Source organism: Mastigoproctus giganteus, chromosome 4 (assembly GCF_048544385.1).
Source record: "Mastigoproctus giganteus isolate SK-2022 chromosome 4, ASM4854438v1, whole genome shotgun sequence".
NCBI classification, from domain to species: Eukaryota; Metazoa; Arthropoda; class Arachnida; order Uropygi; family Thelyphonidae; genus Mastigoproctus; species Mastigoproctus giganteus.
This window is the reverse complement of record NC_143578.1, coordinates 82,309,383-82,325,195: the sequence shown is the minus strand read 5'-3', so window position 1 is coordinate 82,325,195 and position 15,813 is coordinate 82,309,383. Positions and strand designations below refer to the sequence as shown.

The 15,813-nt window shown below is 37.0% G+C and overlaps 1 protein-coding gene across 1 annotated transcript in view; it reads right to left on the bottom strand.

The window, feature by feature from the left end:
* spg (dedicator of cytokinesis spg) overlaps positions 1-15,813 on the bottom strand; it is a 916,969-nt gene that overhangs the window by 157,532 nt on the left and 743,624 nt on the right. The window contains exons 38-39 of the mRNA XM_090372306.1: positions 8,900-9,041; positions 1,337-1,503 (exon numbers count right to left, since the gene is read on the bottom strand). Of these exons, the coding sequence (XP_090228432.1) occupies positions 1,337-1,503; positions 8,900-9,041 (309 nt within the window). The remainder of the gene's footprint in view (positions 1-1,336; positions 1,504-8,899; positions 9,042-15,813) is intronic.

Sequence of the window (15,813 nt, the reverse complement as noted above, 5' to 3'; positions counted from 1 at the left end):
TAGTTTATAGTTTTGCACTTTTCTTTTCTATTAAGTATACACCATCCCTGTAAAATTCAATCTCAACTGTTAACAAGCACAGGCCATGCTTAGAAAAAATTCTATCCTCATAAGCCTTGTTTGGTCTCTCCAGAGCTGAATTGATTGACAAGGTTCATATCATGGACTTCCTCCTATCATGTATGGAGAGAACTGCATACACTTTCAAATTTGATCCTAACTAGTGACTTTTTGTTAATACCCTTACCTGTCAAGTAAAGTCTCATATCTTTTATGTCCTTAAAAGACAATAACTGTTCCTGCTCTACAATGTCATTACCTTCAGCTACTGGCAGATATACCCTGGTCTCATTCAATTAATCCTTTTTTGCAGAATACATTTTCTTTTTCCTGATAATCTTACTTCTTGTGACTATATCACCGATCCCTGCCACTGAGGATGTTTTGCTGTGTAATGCTTGAGTGTAGGCTCCAGCTTTGGCTTGGCAGCGGTGCGCTTGATCACTTCTTTGTTTAACAACTATGACGAGATTAACCCTGTTCTTCAAGTTTTAATATTTGAATATCAGAATACTGAATTCACATTTAATCTTCTGATACTCTTTGCAGTGCAAAAACAATGGCATCTTTTTTTGGCTGTATCCTGTCCCACTACAGGCACACATTATAAAGTTCTGAATCATAAGAGAACTGCAGTTGATACTTCTCCCACGAGCTGAAGCATTCCCTACTTTGTGCCTTTTGCTTTTAGTCATGAGGCATAATTTTAGTCCAAATTTAATTTAAGAATACCATAAAACTACAAGATATGAATATAATAATGCTTAACTATTTCTGTACAGCCACCACATAACTACTTCCAAGTTATCTGTTGGCAGTAAGCTATTTTAAACTACATTACGTACTATGTAATACAGTCACATCTTAAAATCATGTTTGTAGTCCTACAAATTTATTGTTTATGGATTTAAAAAAAATGCTTCTAATATTAATTGTACTCCTACAGAATTGCACAGAAGAATACTAGACAGCATTATATTGTTCAAGTATTGATACAATAATGGCAGAATTCATATTTTGTTTTTTAACCAATTTCGAAGGCCAACTAAAAAACAAATTCACCACTTTATCAGACAAATACAAATAATAACTGCATTACTGATTTTAAACAAAGGATCAAAAAAAAAAAAAAAAAAAACAACCCATGATCGTTGTGAGTGAAGAGTGAAGAATATGCCTGAAATACCATGCTTAAGCAAATGCTGTATTAATATTTATTCAGAATAACAGTATTAAGGTTACCGAAGTAAAACAAATGATTGCATTCAATTCATACCTTAAATTCATTTTCTTTATCCACTGGCCCTTTGTGTAGAGGTCGATCAAATTGAAATGTTCGCACATCATTAACAAGATAATAGCTGAGCACTTTCTCAGGGATATCATGGCCTTCAAATTCTGGTCTTGGTTCTGGTATAGGTTTGGCATTACAAATTTGGATGTCTGAGTGTGATTAAAGATATAGCAATAATGATACACATAACAGAGAGAAAAACTGACAGTCAGTGATATTAGATTTGCTTCATTTAATCAATTTTTAATAACACTTCTAATAATAAATTCATTTTATTGCTCAGAACTGCTTTTTTAAGCGTAAAAATTGTAAAATAAATTCTTTTAAAACCTTCTGAACTCAGCAGTCAGATGGTTTACAAAGAAAACAGTACACATTATATACAATTCAAACAACATAACAAGCTATTTTAAATTTGATCCTTTAATGAATGTGACAATGCTTGCAGTAGGAAAAATATGTATAATTTGATACTAGGAATTCCACCTGTTCTTTTTTTTTTTTTTTTTGTAATATGACTCAAATGATTCCATAGGGCTGTACAATACAGTTGAAGCTCTTTACGGTACCCTCCTTTTATAACATCCCAGAACTTCATAACAACCTGTGTTGTAGGTTCCAGCCAATTTTCCATGAACTTAATTGCTATTTTACATTTGTCATAAGAACCTTGAAAGATGAAAAAATTCTGTATAATAATCCACAAATTTCTGTCACTCTATCTTGTTCTTTACCTTTTCTTTACAACATTCACATTTAAAAAAGCCAGACAACTTGTGTAATCGAGACCGGCTAATATTCGTAAAAATCAGACAAATGCTGACATTGTGATTTTCTCTTGTAGAGAATCTGTGTCCTCATTTTGAATTGAAATCAATGTTTTGAATTAAAACCAAATAAAAATAGAATATACAGAATATTAAGAAAAATTAAATTTTAGAAATACAATGTATTATATTTTAAGTCAGGAAATCCCTAAGCTGAGTTTTTTTTCCCAGGAATAACTGCAATCCAGGTAAGATGTAATCAGAATAGATGGAAACAGTATTAAAATACCTGCCTAAGGATAGATGAACCTTGCAACAGTACAAAGGGATGAAAGCAAGCCCTAAATTTTTATGTATATTAATGGGTCTTGATTACACAAGTTGTCTGTCCAACAAGTCTAGTATCAAGTTTCGAGACAACAGGATTCCCATAATGTTTTTTATTCAATTTAAAAAAGCTAATGACTAGCTTGCGGACTGACTGTGAGAAAGCATTTGTTGGTGATTTCTCATATTAACTGACAATTTCTCATGCTCGTTAACATAATGAAATTCACTTCACCTAGAAGTTCATCTCATTATGTAGCATGTACAGATTGTGTGTTTATTGATATGGCTCCTACAAAGTGGGCAAAATTAAGATTTTATAAGCTGTAGATAACGGTATGCATTCTAAGACTGACATCCCTATACTGTTCACTATTCAGAAAGATCTCACTAGAAGATCTGAAAAGATTTCACCCTTCATGGTCTAATCAGAGTGCAAAAAGGTTTGTTTGAACTATGGGGATGGTGAAAAGATACTCTTTGACTGGCTAATGGTAATGTGTCAAAAAAAGTTCTCATTGATGTAAATATTTTAAAAACTAAGGCTGATTCATTTGTACATTGGATGAACACTGAAGATTAAGTAGTGTGACATATGGTTCCAGAAATTTAAGGCACTTATCATGGGCTGGCTTTAAAAAAGAGTGTGTCATAAAAGTGCAGCTGTTAACATTGAAGCTTTGAAGGATATTGATGATGGTATATCAAGCTTAATGTCCAAGTTTGCAGACGATACGAAGATTGGCAGGGTGGTTACTGACAGTAATGATAGCATGCTACTGCAATAGGATCTGGAAAAGTTGAGCAAATGGGCTGAGAGGTGGCAACTGAAGGGCTGCCACCCGTCCTCATTTTCCCAGACATGTTCTCATTTTTTACATATCATGGACTGTCCAGGAGGAATTTCTAAAATTTTTAAAATATCCGGAATTTTGGCTCTTAAAATTTGAAAATCTCCTGATCCTTATCATTGGTAAAATTTGTAAGGCATACACCAATCAGCTTTTCAGAAGTAATCCCAAGAATCTCCACTTCCGGCTATAAACAACGTAGATCAGACACTGAGGAGTTTATTATGCGTTCAGAGTTATTGACATTTTGTTCGTGCAGTTTGGCTTTTTCCCTCCATTTTTTTTTTATTCGCTTTTACATTCTTTGTGAGTAGACAATTCAAAATAAATTTTCTCCCGTTATTTATTTTACCTGAAATTCATTATAATTAAGTGAATTTATTCTAAATTAAAATTACGATTCCATGTTTTTTAAGAGATCTCACATTTTCTATTCTTCTTTTAGAAGTTCGTATAAACAATAATTTGATACATCCATCTTCAATTCATCATATTTATTTACGAGTAAGCATAGTTTTTGTATGCATTATTTCTTATTACCAGTTGAGGAAGTAATCAGTTACGTCTTCAAATAATTTTTTATTTCTACTATTTAAATTAAAATAATTCTTTAATTTACATAAATTCAGGAATACCCATTATGCCGAAAAGGAAGTGCAAGTTTATGGACAACTTTAGCATTAGCAGAGGCATATGATGCAAGAAAGCAAGCTTATTCAGCATCAGCCAAAAAAAAAAAAAAAAACACAACCACTACTCCCATTTCACCCCTCCGTTCGTTCGAAATACCTGTCCAGCTGAGCCTTAAATTTGTTTAGGCTATCAACTTCAACAACAAGCGATGGGAGTCTATTCCACAAACCAACTGCCTGCTGGCTAAAGGCAAATTTCCGCACATCTATCCGACATCCGTCCTTCCTCAATTTGAATTTATGCCCTCTCAGGTGATTATTCTGAGCAAGAGGAAGAATCCCATCGGCATTGAGCATGCTCAAGCCATTCAAAGCCTTATGCACCTCTATCAGATCACCTCGCCGATGCCTAGTCTCCAGGCTCTGTAATTTGCAAAACTTAAGCCTTTCTTCATAAGAGCAACCCTTTGTTCCATTCACTAATCTTGTTGCCCTTCTCTGTACTCTTGTTCCAGCAGCTCTACATCCTTCTTGAAATGAGGCCTCCAGACCTGTATACAGTACTCAAGGTGTGGCCTGACCAATGCCTTATACAAGGGAATAATCACATCCCTGTCCCTGCTAGAAAAATTCCTGTATATCATTGACAAGACACCATGAGCTACTCTTGCAGCTCGTCTGCACTGCTCAGAGAACTTCATATCTGCCTGCACAATTACCCCCAGGTCCTTTTCATTCTCTACCACTGTCAGCGTAGTACCACAGAGTTGATACGTTGATCTGGGGTTACTGTTTCCCATATGTAGTACTTTACATTTGTCAATGTTAAACTTCATTTGCCACCTCTCAGCCCATCTGCTCAACCTTTCCAGATCCTGTTGCAGCAGCATAGTATCAGTAGTGTCCTTAACAACCCTGCCAACCTTGGTATCGTCTGCAAACTTGGACATTAAGCCTGATACACCATCATCAATATCATTTATAAATACAGAAAACAACAATGGACCCAACACTGAACCCTGAGGAACTCCACTAATAACATTAGTCCACGTTGAGCAGTGTCCATTGATTACCACTCTCTGTCTTCTGCCACTCAACCATCCCTTTATCCATAGCAGCAATTTTCCTCCAATGCCACACTTCTCCAATTTGTGCAGCAGTCTTCCATGCGCAACAGTATCAAAAGCCTTTCTAAGATCCAAATATATAATATCAAAGTTATTCCCTGCATCCAGTTCTTTTGTGACTACATCATAGTATCCAATCAAATTGGTCAGACAAGACCTGCCCTTAACAAAACCATGCTGTGTCTAAGCTATAACTGAATTCTTGTCCAGATGATCCTGCAGTGCTTCTTTAACCAGTGCCTCCATTAATTTTCCTGGAACCGAAGTTAAACTAACAGGTCTATAATTACTTGTGTCAGCCTTTGATCCTCCTTTGTGAATTGGGGTTACACATCTTTGATTTGCACATCTCCAGTCCATGGGTACCTCCCCTGAGTCCAAAGAAGCTCTCATAATTATGGCTAGGGGTTTGCTTACTTCCTTTGTTTTGCTTACTTCCTTTGCTGCCTCCTTTAATATAACTGGATAGATCCCATCCACCCCCGGGTGCCTTTTTTATGTTTATCCTCAACAATTTCTCCTCCACTTTCCTCTCAGTTATTAGAAAATAATCTAGCTCACTGCCAATGATTACTTCACCTACGACATTCCCTTTCCTGAATAACTCCTCATGTGTGTATGTAGATGCAAAATACTCGTTTAGATTGTTAGCCACCTGAGCTGGATCCTCAACTGTTGAACCATCAACATCCAGTGGACCAATCTGATTCATCCCTTTCCTTCTTGAGTTTAAATAGGTAAAGAACTCTTTTCTGTTTTTCTTTGCGTCCTTTGCCAAGGATTTCTCATAATCTGCCTTTGCCTGCCTAATCTCCTTTGTGACTTGGTTACAGACAAACTTATATTTATCATAGGCTTCCATGTCACCCATTAATTTGTATGTATCCCATGCATTTTTCTTCTCTGCCATGTCTCATTAGTTCATCTGACAACCATTTAGGCCTGTACCTTGAACAATATTTCTTGGTTGGTATGTAAAGCCTGGTAGCTTCCAAGATTAGTTCCTTGAATGCTTCCCATTTTGAATTTGCTGTTGGTAACATCATCAGTTGGTCCCCGTGTATAGAATTTAAATACTGTCTCAGACCATCATAGTCACCTTTACGAAAGCAAAAACCCTTCCCTTTACTCTCTGATGGTAGTTACCTCCTTGAGTAAATCCCACTTCAGCACACTGTGATCACTGCCACCCAGTCGTTCCTTTATCTGCAGATTCCTAATGCATGAAGAATCACTACTGATAATCGGATCAAGAGTATTACTCCCTCTAGTTGCCTCCCGAACATGCTGGTGTAGAAAACAATCATCCAATAAATCCACAAAAGCCTTGCTAGTGTGTGAGTGACCAACCCACAAATTCCAGTCAATATCTGGGAAATTAAAATCCCCCATTATAAGACTCTCTGATTTACTGGCCCATTCTATTTCCCTGTACAGTATCTTATTATACTCATCAGAGTCATTAGGCCTATAGCACACTCCTACTCTCAATTTTGATTTACCTATGCTTATGTCACACCAAACTGACTCGACACTGCCCTGTCCATCAATGTCGACTGGCTTCACCTCCTTGGATTTTATGTGTTTTTTAACTAATAGCATAACCCCTCCTCCCCTCCTGTCCTGTCTATCCTTTCTATACACATTGTACTCCCCAAATTCCAGTTCTGCATTCCTTATATCTGTGTGACACCACGTCTCTGATATCCCAACAATATCTGCCTTTGATGTTTTGAGCAATACCTCAAATTCATCAAATTTATTTACTAAACTCCTAGCATTGGTGTACACGCAAGTATACATGCACCTGTTTCTATTCTTAGCTACACTAACACAACCCATGTGTTTACTTGTACCGCAATGACTTCCAGCAGTCTCTGAAATATCCTGCATCTTGTTTTTCAGGCTTCTGCTCATTCCAATAGAAGCAGTGCAAGAATCTCTTTCACCTCTGCCAGTGGCTACTGTTAATTCATTAGTCTTTGTCTCCCTCCAAGCTAGCAGTTTTCCGACCCACCTAACACTGCCTCGATAGCATCAGCAAATATTCTTGCACCCTTTCTATTTAAGTGTATCCCATCCCTGTAGAAGCAATCTCTCCTGTTCACAAGTACATTTCAGGCTGAAAAAAATTCTACCCCTTGAGCCTTGCACAATCTTTCCAGGGCCGAATTGATCGACAAGGCTCTCATCATATACTCCCTCCTATCGTGTCTGGGCAGAATTGCAGACACTTTCAAATTCAACCCTACTTCACGGCTTTTTTTCAACAGTGACCTGTACTTGTTAAGTAATTCCGCTGGTCTCCTACTCTTAATATCATTAGTGCCAACGTGTACAACTATGTCACCTTTTGTGCCCTTAAAAGATGATATCTGCTCTACAACGTCATCAACCTTTGCCCCTGGCAGACATACCCTGGTCCTGTTCCACCTATCCTTTTTACAAAGCATGTTCCCCGTTTCCCTGACAATAGAGTCACCAACAACTACTAGTTCCTGTGGGACCAGCGCATTCTGCCTTGGGGGCTGCCTCTGTGTTGCAAGATGACCAAGTGCAAGCTCTGGCGTTGATGTGGGCAGCTGAGAGCTTGATGGGCCCCTCAATTTATTTCCTTCGAGGGCATCCACCCTATCCTTCAAGGTCTCATACAGGCCCATAACAACGCCGAGTTGTCGCCTGATTTCCTTGCACTCCTTGCATCGTGCCCACACAAAGACATCCCCCATGACAGTATCATGTCCCGTACCCGATTGCTCCGCAAACATCAAGCAAACAGTGCATCTTAAAAGGCTGTGATTCAGAGGGCAACTGCCCCCCCCCCCAGTTCTCCCCTGAGTCACAGCACTCCCATTAGCTTGAGCCTTTTGCTTTGCTGCTCTGGTCAGAGTCATGATTTCAATTTAAATGTCAATAAAATTACAATTTCAGAACAAAATTAAAACCTTAAACTTGTATCTTAACACAGTTATAACACTATATTTATTTTTCAGTATCGATTGTTATTTACGAGTTCCCTTTATATAACTTCCGTATCAAGTATGTATTAATTATTTGTTACGTTTGTACTCTAAGTCGTTATATATATATAGTTAAAAGTACAATTTAATTGACAATGAAGTTTAACAAGATTAATAGATCTACTGATTAATTGACAATATTATATTATGCACTATACTACACAAAGCTAATGCTATCGAATTCCGGATATGCTGTATCGCGTTTCAGTAACAAGTGTTATCTACGAAATCCCTTTATATAACTTCCATATCAAGTTATGTATTAATTGTTTATTTTTACTAATTATTTATGTTCCGTAACCTAAGTGGTTATATGTATAGTTAAAAGTACAATTTAATTGCCAAAGAAATTGCCAACAAGATTAATAGATTTTACTGATTAATTTTCACGTAACAATGGCGGCTGTTTATGAATGGTAAACACGTGGATTTGATACCCTTTCCGATACTAAGTAATACCTACAAATCTCTATCTAAGTTATTTTAACTTTAAGTATCGTAAATAGGAATATAAAGCTACTCTAGAAATAAGTTAATATGTCAATTTAAACTAATAAAGCAGAAAATAAATCAGAAAAAACTTCTCTGTTCCAAGAGCGGCAGAAAGGCACGTCCGCACAGGAAACTCTCAACAACAATTTTGTGATGAAATATCCAGGTTTTCAAAAGGGAAGAGTAGATGAGGAGGCGGAATGCATCATTTGCGGTCCAAAAAGCTACATCTCAGTTGCTAACAAGGGTTCAGGTGATTTGGACATCTACTTGAATTCAGAGAAACATAAGAAGAACATTAGATTTACTTATTAAACCAATAAGGATACATTGTCCATCGGAATTCATAATGCTTTCATCAGGTGGAGTATTCTTCATCAGAATTTGTGCATGTGGAAATTCTGTCTGAAGTCTTTGGGTAAATGCTCCAATTCGTTCATATTCCAATCCTCTGTACACAAAAACTTTATTCTAGGATATAAAAAATAAAACATATGTGATAGATATATTGCATTGCATGCAATGTATAGGATCTATATATATATAGCAAAAAAAAGTATATATATACATATTTGGCAAAAACACACACACACACACACACACACACACACACACACACACACACACACACACACACACACACACACACACACACACACACACACACACACACACACACCTTCTACCTACAATACAGACTTAGAAATTCTGGAAATGATTTTAAGTGTAACAAGCACTCTAAATTATAGACCTAGGAGATCAGTTCTGTGATATGCTTCAGCAAGCACTCTCTATTTCATATGGAATATGAGAAATATTTACCATGATCAGAATTTCCATACAAAATCTGGGTCATCCAAGAATTAATGGAACATTATAAATGAAATCACGTGGGTTTAGTATATGATTTTTGAGATTTCGAAACAATGAAATTAATCTGTTAATGTTCGACAAAGCATATTCTTTGCTGTACTTCAGATGATTTCAACGTCGTTAATGACGGCCAGCCATCAAAATCGGTCAAAATGCAGCAAAATTCATCTGAAGTACAGCACTAATTACTTAAAATATATTTTTGATTTTCTGTGTTGCAGGTTTGAATTGTGTTATTTTATGACTGCCTTTCCATTTTAGCTAACCTGTTGGTTGATTACACTACCTGTTGTTCTCTCTCTCTCTCTCCCTCTCCATACTAAAAGCATAACTTCCTATTGTTTATTTATTTATAGTCATTGGGTGCCTTCTACTCTACACAGTAGTAGTCTATATTCCTTCATATATTCCTCTTATTACAACTCCTGTACCTATATATATATATAAATAATGTGTGGTTTGTAAAATAAATAGTGTCTGTGAAAACAGAAATGAAAAGTACACACGGTGCCTGAACTAAGAGAAGTTTAAGGGATAGTCGAAAGTGGAAGTGAAGTAGTGGTTAAACAGGTGAAAGAATTTGAAAAACCTAGTACAAATGAACTGGGACTGAGGAAGCAAACAAGAAAAAATAAATAAATTGTACAAAAATAAAAATGAAAAATAATAAATAACAAAGAAATAAATAAGTAAATAACACTGTATTCAGATATGGGAGGGCAATTTTAGCAAGAGGTCGAATCAGGGGATTGCAAATATGCAAAATCTGAATATAGTAGATGAAAATATGATACATAGCCAGGAAATTCTCTTACTTCAGGCACCATGTGTACTTTTCATTTCCATTTTTACAGACAGTTTATTTATTTTACAAACCACACATTATTTATATCTTTTTGCTTCCTTTAACTGCTGCACTGTGCGTTTTGGGGCATTAGACATACAATAACTTTTGTTATTTTCCTTTTTTTGTTTATTTTGCTTGTTAACAGTTTTATATAACTACTGCATTATTATGCATTAATTATTACTGCATTAATATGCATTATTCAATTAGTTTTGCACTATTTAATTTTTTTTTTTTTTTTTATAACTTCAGTGAGGTGGTGCTATTATCTCTCTTCTTCTCTCAATGTCTTGCTAATATCCAATATTTTCAATTAATGATTTTTGAATTTTCTTAAAGATATTTTCATGTTGATTCAGGCTTAGCTCCCAATGAATAAATTTTATATCAATTCAATTAAATTTTTATATTCAGAAAATAATTGCATTTTCAGGAAATATTTTAGATTTTTCTGCTGCCAAATCTCTCATAATTTAATGAATTAATTGACAAGATAACCTATACACATGATGAATTTCATGCATTTTTATAAATGTTGATTAGACAGGACATGTAATAACCTGTTCAGTTAAAGTCAATACAATGGTGCCAATCTCATAATTGAGGCTATCACAATGGGTTGTTTCATATTACACTGACAATATATCATCAGACTATCATCACAATGGTGGTCCAGTTATGATGCCAACCCACCAATTCAATGGATCCAAATTAGAATTTACACCAAAAAAAAAAGGGGGGGATCACAAAAGGCACTTTGTCAGATCTAATTCCCCCAAGGTCAAAGTGATTGTTGAGCAGAGAGTGGTATCATCTGGTGTTACTCCCAATAACTACCGCACGCTACTGGATGAAGATGACAAAGGAAAAATATTAACAAGTTGCATTCAGTGTGGCACAGAATAAAGTCACTCATGTTCAGCCCTTCAGCAGAGGGTCGATTTGAAAAGCTGGAGACAGTCTCATCAGGAAGATAATGGAGCAAGTGGCACTTTCCCTCATATGGCTACTGCAAAGGAAGGGCAAGACCATCCAGCACAACCAACTGAAAGTGCTTCCTGCAAAACTGTGCTAGTGATAACCCAGAAAGAAAGAAAGAAAAAGCCAACACATGAAGTGGAGAATCAAAATGAATTTGTTCATTGTGCAAGCATATTAAGTAACCAAGCTAGAGAACAATATTGCGATGTACAGGTGAAACTATTCACCAATTAGTTGGAACAGTTCTGACTGTCCAAGTTACCAAACACCAAATGGCAGACCAGAGATGAATCATCATCATGAAGAACCTGATAGCTCCTGAAAATTTCAAAAAATCAAACAGGATATGAGTCACAAACTACAAAGAACACAGAATATGGACTCAACTGAATTCTTCTATTCTGCAATATCCAGAAGAGGAGTGGAAGAAGGCTCTAGTAGAATTTTAGGGAATGGACCCCCCATACCACACCGAACCATAAACCCAACAGAACCTTGTGGAAAGTAACAGATCACCCCAATCAGGGAATAATACCAGATTATCTCAACAATAACAAAGTTACATCAAATGCCATCAACATTGCCTACTGTACTACTGTAGCAGCAACCAGGATGAAAGGAAGAGAAACCAGTGACCAACAGAAAACAAAACGCAAAGACAGGAAGCCTACAGCCTGAGAAAGAAGACAACAGTAGAAGATAAAAGAACTAAGAGTGAAGATAGGCCAACTAACATAGTAATCACAGGATAACAGAAGTAAGAAGCTGATCAGACAAGTGAAGTCCATTCTCAAAAAAGACAATATCCACAGCAAATAGAATAATCAGAAGATCAAAGAACACCTGGCATTCTCAAGCAGAGCAGAACCTCTTGCATTCAACAATAGATTTTGCTGATACAGGGAGAGTGCTAAGTGGAAAACAGACAACTATATATTTGATGAATACCAGAGTCTTTTTACAGGAACAACAAACAAGAGGAGAAGGAGAGCAACAGAAGGCACTCAGAGGTGTTCTGGGGCAAACTGTGGAGCAGTGAAGTTAGTCATAACAGCTGTGCTCCCTGGATAGACACAGAACAGAAGAAAACCAAGGACACACAAGAGATAGCAAAATGTAAGATTCAGAAGGAAGAAGTACAACAGTCAATCAGAAAGTCCCACAACTAGTGAAATCCATGGATAGATAACGACCACAACAACTGAAAAAAGAAGTTCAGCTGCAAACACAGTCACATAGTGGAGCAGTTCACAATGATAAGGCACCAAGACACAATCTCAGAGTCTCTCTGACTCAAGGAATTACCTATCTGAAGGCTAAGTACAAAGGCACCACAAACCCAGTGAAATAGACTGATCACCTGTCTCCCAACACAAAAAAATTATTTTATTAATCTGACCAGCTGAATAACCCGAAAATTTGAGTTATTCGGCTGGTCAGAACTACAAGGTTCTGACCAGCAGAAGGGATAAGCTGATGAACAAAGGATACAAGGAGCAATTGAAAGTGACATGATAGTTATGGAGCAAGCCTACAAGAAGGACTGCAACCTACATGTGGCTTATATCAACTACTGCAAGGCCTTCTACTCCATCCACAATAGCTGGCTGATAGAGACACCAAAGATCTACAGAGTAAACCTGACACTTAACACTTCCTAGAAGCAACCATGGTAAAGTGAAGGACACCGTCAAGGTTGAGAACATCACAACCAGACTGATCCCCATCAGAAGAGAGGTTTCAAATGGCAGATCATGACCCATTAGTGGGTCGTCATCAGCACTGCATATGTATATAGATACATAAAGTGAGGGGGGGGGGAAGAGAGGGAGCTAGAGAGTTATAGAAGATAAAAAAAAAAAAAGCATAATAAGAGATAAATAATTATAAAAAAATTATAAAATAATCACAAAATTGACAAAATAAGGAGTTACACTTTTCTGTAATTACACTAGTCAACAAAAAATATATTTTTTTGTTGACTAGTGTAATTTTGTTGAATAGTGGAGGAAATAAACACTGATTCCGAAAATCACCACAAAAAGTCTCTATCATATCTACATCAAAAGGTGTACCAATGTTTAATGTTAAAATAAAGGGATATATAAGTATAATTCGAGTTTGTAATAAAAGCGTAAAAAAATATTATATGTTCTCTATAACTCATTTCACTTTGGGAAAAAAATATCATAAATCATAGCGAAATAATGTTTGCTACTAAGGGATTTTTTCTTGTATTCCTGCTTTAAAAAAAAAAAAAAAGGTAAACTGCAGCCATTATCAATTCACTGCAGGATGGAAGGCTCCTCAACAATTCATGCTGAGGGAAATGGACCATAATCTGCCATGCTGGTCCAGTGAAGCTTGAACCCCGGTCTACTTGAACCCCACTCCTGACCACTCCACTCAGCTATGGAGGCCAGTTTACTCTCCCTCAATAAGGCACCAGCAGTAATCCTCCATTATTACAGGATCCCAGTGACCTTAGTACTACTGCTTTTCCACTGTGAAAATATCTTGATGAAACCGCTCTCCTTGTTCATTGCACATCTTCCAGATTTTTGTGGAAAAATTCAAGATGGGAAATGATAAAATGAATTTTCAACGACATTCGACAGCCCATGTTTTTGCAATACTCAAGTAAATTAGACACCAACAGTTGATATTTTTCTTCTTTCTATTACCCCAAAACCATGTACTACCACCTTAAATGATCACCTAGGGCTCCAAATTTCCTAATTTGGAGAAGAACCTTGTTGTTTGTACTTAAAGAATACATTTTATATTACATTGTCCTGGTATGAACTCGTTCTACTTGTCCCAATGTTGCACAATATAATGTACTTCTGTTGCATGGCTGTCCCAGAAACACAAAAAAAACAATATTTTGTGAAACCCCCCTGCAAACCAATAACCTTAAGATCACTGCATATGTTCCAATCATAATCCTGGTATTTTATGGCATGTAGAACCTTACACATGTTTTCATGAATTTCCATCAGGAACTGATGGAAATTCATTGCCATTTTGAAGCAAAACTTCTTTTAAACTTAATTTTGAGGCACACCATTAATTTGGGGCACTTAGTTCTTTCAAAAGTCCAATAATGTCTTTGCAAAAACATACTGTCATCCACAGTAAAATTTTTTTTCGAAAGCTTTTCATGTCTTTTTCAAAACACTGAAATCTTTGTTCCTGCTGCGAGCATATTCTACTGCTGTAACCTAGAACCTAGCGGTTCAGCTTGTTCTTTCAGCATTTTTAAGTCTTGAACCAAATCATTCAATTCACCTTGTTTGATTAAATGTACCTCACTACCTGAACTTACTGGCTGATATTCGACATCTTGTGAAGTGGAGGCTTCTCGGGAATCCTCAACTTGAACTTGATCACTATTATCTTCCCCACTACTGTTATAGTAGTAGTAGTGGCACTTGATGCAAGAAAGCAAGTGTAGGAGCTTATGCAGCATCAGCCAAAAAAAAAAAAAAAAAATCACACCATACCCTCCAATTGCCTGTCCAGTTCCTCCTTAAATTTATTTAACCTATCAACTTCCACAACGACAGATGGAAGTTTGTTCCAGCAATTAACCACCCGCTGGCTAAAGGCAAATTTCCGCACATCTATTCTACATCTATCCTTTCTTAATTTGAACTTATGTCCCCGTAGGTTCGTATTCTGAACAAGTGGGAGGATCCCATCAGAATTCAGCGTGCTCAACCCATTCAAGGCCTTATAGACCTCAATCAGATCACCGCGCAGGTGCCTAGTCTCCAGCCACTGCAATTTGCAGAACTTAAGCCTCTCTTGGTAAGAGGATCCCTTCATTCCCCTCACCAATCGTGTTGCTCTTCTCTGTACACGCTCAAGCAAATCTACATCCTTCCTAAAATGAGGCCTCCAGACCTGTACGCAGTACTCAAGGCGTGGCCTGACCATTGCCTTATACAGAGGGACAATCACCTCCTTTTCCCTGCTAGCAAAATTCCTATATATCATTGACAAAACCCCATGACCTGCCCTAGCAGCCTGTCTACATTGCTCAGAAAACTTCATATCTGACTGCACAATTACTCCCAGGTCTTTTTCATTTTCTACCACCTTAAGTGTAGTACCACACAGTTGGTACGTTTCTCTGGGGTTACTTCTACCTATATGCAGTACTTTGCATTTGTCAAGGTTATACTTCAGTTGCCACTTCTTAGCCCATCTGCCCAAATTATCTAGATCCTGTTGCAGTAGCACACTGCCATCACTGTCATTAACAACCCTGCCAACCTTCGTGTCATCTGCAAACTTCGACATTAAGCCTGATATACCTTCATCAATATCATTGATAAATATACAAAACAACAGTGGACCCAACACCGAACCCTGTGGGACTCCACTAATAACATTAGTCCACGAAGAGCAGCACCCATTGATTACCACCCTGTCTTCTCCCACTTAACCATCCTTTTATCCATTGTAGCAACTTACCCTTAATACCATTCTGCTCCAATTTGTACAGTAGTCTTCCATGCGTAACAGTGTCAAAAG